This window comes from Mesoplodon mirus, assembly GCF_964341445.2.
Source record: "Mesoplodon mirus genome assembly, chromosome: 18".
Classification (NCBI taxonomy): domain Eukaryota; kingdom Metazoa; phylum Chordata; class Mammalia; order Artiodactyla; family Ziphiidae; genus Mesoplodon; species Mesoplodon mirus.
Genome location: NC_138994.1, coordinates 38,257,399 through 38,266,184, shown reverse-complemented (window position 1 = coordinate 38,266,184; position 8,786 = coordinate 38,257,399). Strand labels below are relative to the sequence as shown.

Below are 8,786 nucleotides of genomic sequence, written 5' to 3'. Positions count from 1 at the left end.
TTGAATTTGTTACAGTATTGCTTCTGTTTTATTTCTTGGCCCTTTGGCTGCAAGGCATGTGGGACCCTAGTTCCCCAACCAGGGGTTGAACCCTCACCCCCTGCACTGGAAGGCAAAGTCTCAACCACTGGACCGCCAGGGAAGTCCCTCATTCAGTTCAATGTATTTTTAACTTGAGACTACCTTTTAGATACATAGATTATTTAAAAGTGTGCTGTTCAGCTTCCAAGTTTTTGGATTTTCTTGTTATCATTCTCTTATTGATACCCAATTTTTTTAAGTTTTTTTTTTTGATGTGGACCATTTTTAAAGTCCTTATTGAATTTGTTACAATATTGCTTCTGCTTTATGTTTTGTTTTTTTGGCCATAGGGCATGTGGGATCTTAGCTTCCTGACCAGGGATTGAACCCGCACTCCCTGCAATGGAAGGCGAAGTCTTAACCACTGGACCACCAGGGAAGTCCTGATAACCAGTTTGATCCCATTGTAGTTGGTACACACTCTATAAAATTTCAATTATTTTAAATATGTTGAGGTTAGTTTTTATGGCCAGGATATGGTCTATCTTGATTTATGTTCTGTGAGTGCTTAAAAAGAATGTGTTGTCTCTGGTGTTAGCAGGTGTTCTGCAAATCTTGATTAGGTCCTGTTGGTTAATGGTATCATTAAGCCTTTCCAAATCTTTGCTGACTTTTTATTTGTTCTATCAAGTACTGAGAGAGGTGTGTTGAAGTCTTCAGCTGTAATTGTGGATTTGTCTATTTCTCCTTTTAGTTCAGATTTTTCTTTGCATATTTTGCACCTCTGTTGTTTGGTGCATAAAGATTTAGCGTTGCTGTGTCTTCTTAGGGATTGACTCTTCTGTATGTAAGGTACCTTTCCGTCCCTGGTAATTTTCTCTGCTCTTTTTTTTCTTTTAATATCTTTATTGGAGTATAATTGCTTTACAATGGTGTGTTAGTTTCTGCTTTATAACAAAGTGAACCAGCTATACATATACATATTTCTCTGCTCTGAAGTCATTTTTATCTGGTATTAATATAGCCACTCCTGCTTTCTCTTAATTAACTTTTGCATAGTTTATCTTTTTCCATCCTTGTACTTTCTACCTACCTATACAATTGAGGTTCTTGTAGCTAGCAGAGTTTGGTTATATTATTTTTATCCACTTCTGCCAATCTCTTTTTTTGTATTTAGACCTCTTTTAATGTTGTAATTATTAATATGTTAAGGTTTAAGTGTATCATTTTATTCTTTGCTTTCCATTTTTGTTTGTTTGTTTTGTTGGCTTTTTTTCTTCCTGTGGTTATTTGAACATTTTTGGATTCCATTTTGATTCATCTATAGTATTTTTTAGTATATCTCTTTGTATAACTTTTTAAGTGGTTGCCCTAGGGATTTCATTATATATACATAACTTATCACAGTCTACTGTTGTCTACATTTTATCAGTTCAAGTGAAGTGTAGAAAGCTCACCTCCTTTTATGTCTGTCCCTTCACATTTGTAATTGTTTTAAATATTTCCTTTGCATACACTGAGAACCATATTGGAAAGTGTTATAATTTTTCCTTCAACAATTCAACGTAATTTAGAAAATTTAAGAGAAGTCTATTTTGTTTACCCATATCTTTACTCTTTCAGTGTTCTTTCTTTCTATATCTTAGAGGCTAACGTTCTAAGATTCCTTCTTTATCATTGCCTTTCTGTTTATAGCACTTCCTTTAGTCATTTTTGTAGGGTAGGCCTGTTGGCGACAGATTCTCTTAGTTTTCCTTCATGTGATAATGTCTGTTTCCCTTTCATTCCTGAAGGATACTTTTGCTGGATGTAGAATTTTGAGTTGCACTTGAAAAGTGTTGTGTCACTTTCTTCTGGTTTCTGGGTTTCTAATGCAAAATCTGCTGTCATTAAAATTTCGCTCTAGGGCTTCCCTGGTGGCACAGTGGTTGAGAATCTGCCTGCCAATGCAGGGGACACAGGTTCGAGTCCTGGTCTGGGAGGATCCCACATGCTGCGGAGCAACTAGGCCCGTGAGCCACAGCTGCTGAGCCTGCGCATCTGGAGCCTGTGCTCCACAACAAGAGAGGCTGCGATAGTGAGAGGCCCGCGCACTGCGATGAAGAGTGGCTCCCGCTTGCCACAACTAGAGAAAGCCCTCGCACAGAAACGAAGACCCAATACAGCAAAAATAAATAAATTAATAAAAACTCCTAACCCCAACATCAAAAAAAATTTTTTTCGCTCTAGTTTTCAGATTTTGTGGATACTTGTGAGGACTTCCATGGTATGTTAATTGACTAAAGCAAATAAAAGCAGTGTGTAGAGTATTATGTTGTTTGTATAACAAGGGACGGTGGGGAGAATGCTGAACATATACATAATTGCTTGACCACACATAAGATGGCTCTGGAAAGACAAGCACAGCTGGCACTGTTACCACGGTGAAGGAGAAAGGGGTGCCTGAAAAAAAGGAAGGGAGGTTTTTCAATTTATACACTTTTGCCATCTCTTGAATTTTGAATCATGAGAATTCCCCCCAGTTTCTCTCTCCACATCCTCTTTCCATGCTTCCTCTTTTACTACTTGACATCTTTACAAAATTTATTTGCAAGAATTACTTCTATATTCTAAATAAAAGTCATCTTCAGATATACGTATTGCAAATATCTTCTCCACTCTATTGCTTGCCTTTTGCTCTATTGATGGTGTCTTTCCACGTCTTAAAGTTAACGATGACCAATTTATCAGCATTTCCCTTTAAGGTCGGTAGTTTTTAATGTCCTGCTAAAAAGTATTTTCCTCTCCCACGGTCACGATATTCTGCTGTTTGGGACTTCCCTGGGGGTCCAGTGGTTAGGACTCGGCGCTTTCACTGCTCTGGCAGGGCTGGATCCCTGGTCCCGGAACTAAGATCCCCAAAACCGCGCGACGCAGCCAAGCAAAACAAAACTAAAAACCCCTCGATATTCCGCTGTTGGCTGTTATTTTCCAGAGTCGTGTCTTTCACATTTAGGTCTACAACCTAGCTTGGATTGATTTTTTTGCGTGAGGTAGGGGTTACGGTTCGTCCCCCAACCCCGCCAAGGACATTCAATTGATCGAGCACTTTTCCTTCAAAATAACTCTTCTATTTCATTACAGTGGCTCTTTTGTGGGGAGAAGACATGTAACTACATACCCGTGGGTCTGTTTCTGGCTTCTCACTTCTTTTGCATTGATCTTTTTATTTATCCTTGGGCCAGTGTCACACCGCTTTAATTACTAAGGCTTTATACTCCGTAGCATACATTCTTCAACTTTGTGTCCCCTGCCCTCTTCCCGAAGAGTGCACGGAACTCAAACCGTGACCTTCCGAATTTCCCTCCGAAGATGGAGGGACAGCACTTACGCTGGAGGACTCAGTTCAGACCTCCGCATCCAGCCCCTCCTGCCTGCGCCTCGAGGCGCGCCCGCCCAGCGCGCATGCGCAGCCTCACGACTGGGCGAGGGAAAAATACGTCACCGGAGAGGCGGGAGGATGGGGTTGATTCGCCATGGCCTCCGCCCCGACCAGGTAGGGCTGCGGGCGGGGGAACCTCGGTAGCGAGGGGCGCGAGGTCCCGCCCCGAGCTGAGGCGCGCGGCAGGTCCCGGCTCGAGCTCGTCCCGCCCACTGAGGGGAGAGAAGTGGTGTGGAGGCCGAGCGGAGGCCGCGGACCTGGAGAGGCTCCGGGTTCAGCGTTTTCTGGATGGGGAGCCGCGCCTTCGCTGAGCTTTGAGCCTCGGTTTGCGCGGCTGCAAGTGGGTGTAGGCAGGCGGCGGACCCGATTTCCCCGATTCCGTGCCGTGCGCGGGCGAGGCTGGCGGCACCTCGCCGGTGCAGAGTTAGCGCAGCAGGTACCTTTGTTCGGAGGCAGGGCGGGGTGCTGCCTCCTGCGTACCCGTGGTGTGGCTACGGCATCTCTTGCTCCTCCTGCCCTTGCTCTGCCGTTCCCAAGCTGTGCGGCTTGGACCAGTGTCCTCAGCTGTAACTTTGGGAATAAAATGCCTCCCCCCCAACAATGAGTTTGTCGAGAAGCATGGTGAGATTGCGCATGGGTGGTACTCAGCAAGCGTTTGGCACAGAATAGGTGCTCAACAAATGGTACCCATACAACCCTCTTTTTAGTTTCCTTTGCTATGGTGATTTGAGAATTGACGAGTTACTTTTGTTACGAAATAGTTAACGAAGTAATTTTTGAGCTTCATATACACGTGTGTTCAGTGAACATAATACTTGCTTCTCTTAATGGAATTACCAGGAAGTGCTTTTCACGTCTTCCAACCTGTGTATGGGGAAAACAGGAAGTCAGTTTCTAGAAAAGTGGCAGATAGAAAAAAGGATCCTCAACTTGGTGATACAGGGATAGAATTAGCAAAAGTGATCTAATTCTTAAGGATAGGCAGGGAACTAACTTTTTTGAGCACCCACCAAAATGACTGTTGTAGATATCTCTTATTCCTTAGCATGAGAGAGTATAGTATAGTGAGTGGTATCACCATATTTTCCAGCCCAGTTTTGGGTGCTGAGAGCACCCACAGCAAATAAGTGAGGGAAGCAGGCTTTTAAAACTAGGCTTCTGTATAAAACAAACTCATTCTAGTACAGGGATTGCTTCTGAAGAGGTCCTTGCTCAAGAATTTATTTTTTTTAATATTTTTTAAAGTGTATTTATTTTTGGCTGCGTTGGGTCTTCGTTGCTGTGCGTGGGCTTTCTCTAGTTGTGTCCAGAGGGGACTACTCTTCATTGTGGTGCGCGGGCTTCTCATGGTGGTGGCTTCTCTTGTTGCGGAGCACGGACTGTAGGTGCACGGGCTTCAGTAGTTGCAGTACGCAGGCTCAGTAGTTGTGGCGCACGGGCTTAGTTGCTCCGCGGCATGTGGGATCTTCCCGGACCAGGGCTCGAACCCATGTCCCCTGCGTTGGCAGATGGATTCTCAACCACTGCGCCACCAGGGAAGTCCTGTCTTCGTTTATAGTAGAAGAAATGGACTCAGAGATGGGAAGAAATTTAGCACTGAACTAGTAAGGGCAGAGCCAATTCCATGTCACTCCAAAAGCTAGTGCTTGTCTATGTATTTCATTAATTCCTTCACTTCACAGATATTTATTGAACAGCTGGTCTGTACCAGCAGGTGCTAGGTGTTGGGGATACACTGATGGCCAAAGCAGACACAGCTTCTGTCTTCAGGTAGCAACTTGAGTTGAAGTAGCAACTCATAAGCAGTGAGTCTAGCAAGGGAGACACAGATAATAGAAAATGACCAACTAAATATTGGCTGTGGTCGTGGTACCCGCCATAGGAGACAGTAGAGGGCGCTGTAAGAATATATAATGGGGTCAGTGGCAGCAGGCCGGGTAAAGAGGGACAGGGTCGCCTTTCCTGAGGAGACAGTAGTCAGCTGAGACCGTAAGGACCGAGTTGGAGTTAAAATGGGCAAAGAGAGGGCTTCCCTGGTGGCGCAGTGGTTGAGAGTCCGCCTGCTGATGCAGGGGACACGAGTTCGTGCCCCGGTCCGGGAAGATCCCACATGCCGCGGAGCGGTTGGGCCCATGAGTCGTGGCCGCTGAGCCTGCGCGTCCGGAGCCTGTGCGTACCACAAAAAAAAAAAAAAAAAGAAAAATGGGCAAAGAGAAGAGTGAAGAGAAGGAGGGACGCACGTGAGGCCTCGAGGGTCGGAGGCGCTGTGTCTGGTAGTTTCGGAGCTACCCATGTGGCCGGCAGTGGAGAGTGCGTCCAAGGCAGAAACGGACACAGGTTGGATCCCATCCGAGCAGTGCTGCGCCCCAGGGTTTATTTGCTTCCCAGCACATATAATCATCTCCACAAACTGTGTCTGTGTTCCAGCTCCCGGCCTCCTTCTTCAGACATGGTTAGGCCTCTGGTTGCCCTGGGTGGGGACGGATGTGCGGAGGGGCAGAGACCTCAGTGTGACACTTGCTCAGTGTTGGTTACTTGCGTGGCAAAGCTGAATAGACAGGAGTGCCTGTATTGTATTTCACCCTATTTGTCTCTGGTTTGCAAAATTATTTAACATTTTTTAGTCTCCCGATGGTCCAAGTCCTATGTTAGGTACCTAGGATACAAACGTGTAAGGATAGTTATTAATTTAATTCATGTTTTATTTGCTTTCCATTTAAGATGCTACAGTTGTTTTAACAATATTGTTCTTCAGATGTGTTTGTTTACCATCTACTATGTGCTAGACACTGTGCTAGGGACATAGCATGAGCAAATAGACATGGTCTGTGTCCTCCTGGAGCTTAAGCTCCCAGTTGGGGCTGGAGGACGGAGAGGGAGGGGGAGCGACTCAGGGAGATGGGGTTGGAGAGGTAGGCAGGGGTCAGACCATGCAGGCCTCACAGGTCATGCCAAGTATATCTGGGGCTTCTCCTAAGGATGGTGGGAGGCCACTGAAGAGTCTCAGTCAGGGAGTAGAACCAGCAGGTGTGTGTTTATGAAAGATCACTCTGGCTTCTCCCTCTGCGGAGGCGGAAGTCGATGGGTGTGAGGGCTGTTTAAAAGGTAGGATCAGTGGGACTTGGTAATAGGTTCACTCTGGGGTAAGATGGAAGAGGGAGGTTCAGGGCTGATTCGTTTTCTGGCCTGTGTATCTGAGATCGGAACTCAGAGGAAGGACATGAGTTCTGTTTTGAGTAAGACATCTTTGAAATGATCCCGGTGGGGTGTCACAAAGGCAGGGATGTAGGAAGGTTTGGCACTCACATGACCGGAATGGCTGAGTCTCTAAAGCTCTTGTCAGAGAGGAATGAACACCTTTCCCATTTTTTTGGGGGGGGGGGCTGTGCTGTGGGGCATGTAGGATTTTAGTTCCCTGACCAGGGATCGAACCTGTGAGGTGTGGAGTCTTAACCACTGGACCGCCAGGCAAGTCCCCACCTTTCCTTATTGAGGGAGCTGTCAAGGTGGGACCCGTGAGGTGGTCCAATGAGAGTAGAATTTCTCCACATTTATGTTGGGGAAAGGTAAAAATAAAATCTCCTGCCAACCTAGGAATGCTCTCCACAAATGCGGAAAGAAAAGAATTCTGTTTTTCAAGCATTAACCGAAACTGGGATACAACACAGGTAATCTGCAAATGAGACTACAAAAACAGAAAACATTTACAGCCCATTACATACATAATCTCAAGATTAATGGTAATTTGTTCTCTTGTAAAAAGACTGGACAACACCATTTGCTGTATGTGTTTTCATCCTGAATTTACCTGGTGATTGGGGTGGCTGTCTGTGCTAGTCAGTTGCCTTTCTCTGAAAGAAAAATAAAACATCCTTAATTTCTATGAGCAGGTAGTCGAGGTGCCTAGGCTAAACTCCCGCAATGTTACCTTAAGAGAGGTGGCTCCCAGGCCCTTCAGAAAAAAATTCTTGGGTTTTACTTGTGGCTGGAGCTAGCTTATTTAGCCTTTAAAAAGGTTTGCTTACATACCAAAGGGACAGAGGAAGGATTTACAAACTCTAGGTTTTTCAAAGAAATTCTCTAAGAAAAAGAGAGAAAAATCTCTTTCCCTTTTTGCAACAGGGAAAAGTCAGTTTAAAAAATTTACTTAGGGCTTCCCTGGTGGCGCAGTGGTTGAGAGTCCGCCTGCTGATGCAGGGGACACGGGTTTGTGCCCCGGTCTGGGAAGATCCCACACGCCACGGAGCGGCTGGGCCCGTGAACCATGGCCACTGAGCCTGCGCGTCCAGAGCCTGTGCTCCGCAACAGGAGAGGCCACAACAGTGAGAGGCCCGCGTAACAACAACAACAGAAAATTAAACAGTGCAGTAAAATGTTGGACTGGAGCTCTCACAGTATGGGAATTGTTCTGGAGATGATCTTTAAGTGAGTTCCATGTAGTTGTGCATAGTTAGGATGCCTGCAGGTGGTCAAATCTAGCCCATAATTTCTTGTACATTGATTTAAAGAAAAATATAGATACAGATCCTGCTGGTTTCCAGCCAGAGCTCTTGTCTCTGGTAGTTAACCCTTCCAGGACTTGTCCTCTTTAATGTCAATAATGTAATTTCTCACTCCTACCCATTGTTAAAAACATAAAATTCAACTGAGTAAATTTTTTAAAATTAATATATATATATATTTTTTTGGCTGTGTTGGGTCTTTGTTGCTGCACATGGGCTTTCTCTGGCTGCGGTGAGCGGGGGGCTACTCTTCGTTGTCGTGCACGGGCTTCTCATTGCGGTGGCTTCTCTTGTTGCAGAGCATGGGCTCTAGGGCGTGCGGGCTTCAGTAGTTGTGGCACGCAGGCTCAGTAGTTGTGGCACACGGGCTTAGTTGTTCCGCGGCATGTGGGATCTTCCCGGACCAGGGCTCGAACCCGTGTCCCCTGCACTGGCAGGCGGATTCTTAACCACTGCGCCACCAGGGAAGTCCCTAACTGAGTACGTTTTAAAGATCTTACTGGCTTTCTTTGAGTCATGAATCGGGCAGCATCCCATCTAGCAGATAGAGAGGAGCTCCGAGGAGCTGTACAAAGTGAAAGACTTTTACAGGCAGAAGGAGCGGGAACAGGAAGCTCTACTTAGGAAAAAAACGGGTTGGTTGTGGCAAGGTCACCCCCCTTTAAGGGATGCAGGGGTCCACCAGGCAGATGACCTCACTGTGCTGACCAGGCGATTCCTGATTCCCTGGTTTAAGATTCCATTTCTGGGAGAGGCTGAAACTAATTAAGTGAAGTTTGGTGATGTGGGGCTCAGCATCGGTGACTCCACTTTGAGCATATTTTCTTGTTTTTAACACCAGT

The 8,786-nt window shown here is 45.7% G+C and overlaps 1 protein-coding gene across 3 annotated transcripts in view; it reads left to right on the top strand.

Annotated features, from left to right (window-relative positions):
* Positions 1-3,494: 3,494 nt before the first annotated feature.
* The window catches only part of DHRS7B (dehydrogenase/reductase 7B), a 40,912-nt gene continuing 35,620 nt past the window's right edge, over positions 3,495-8,786 (top strand). For 2 of the 3 annotated variants that reach the window (XM_082602781.1, XM_082602783.1), the window contains exon 1: positions 3,495-3,556. Coding sequence is in view for 1 of the 3 variants with exons in the window: in XM_082602782.1 (XP_082458908.1) it covers positions 3,537-3,556 (20 nt within the window). In the remaining 2 variants the exon portion in view is untranslated. The remainder of the gene's footprint in view (positions 3,557-8,786) is intronic. The other variant, XM_082602782.1, reaches the window with a different exon arrangement.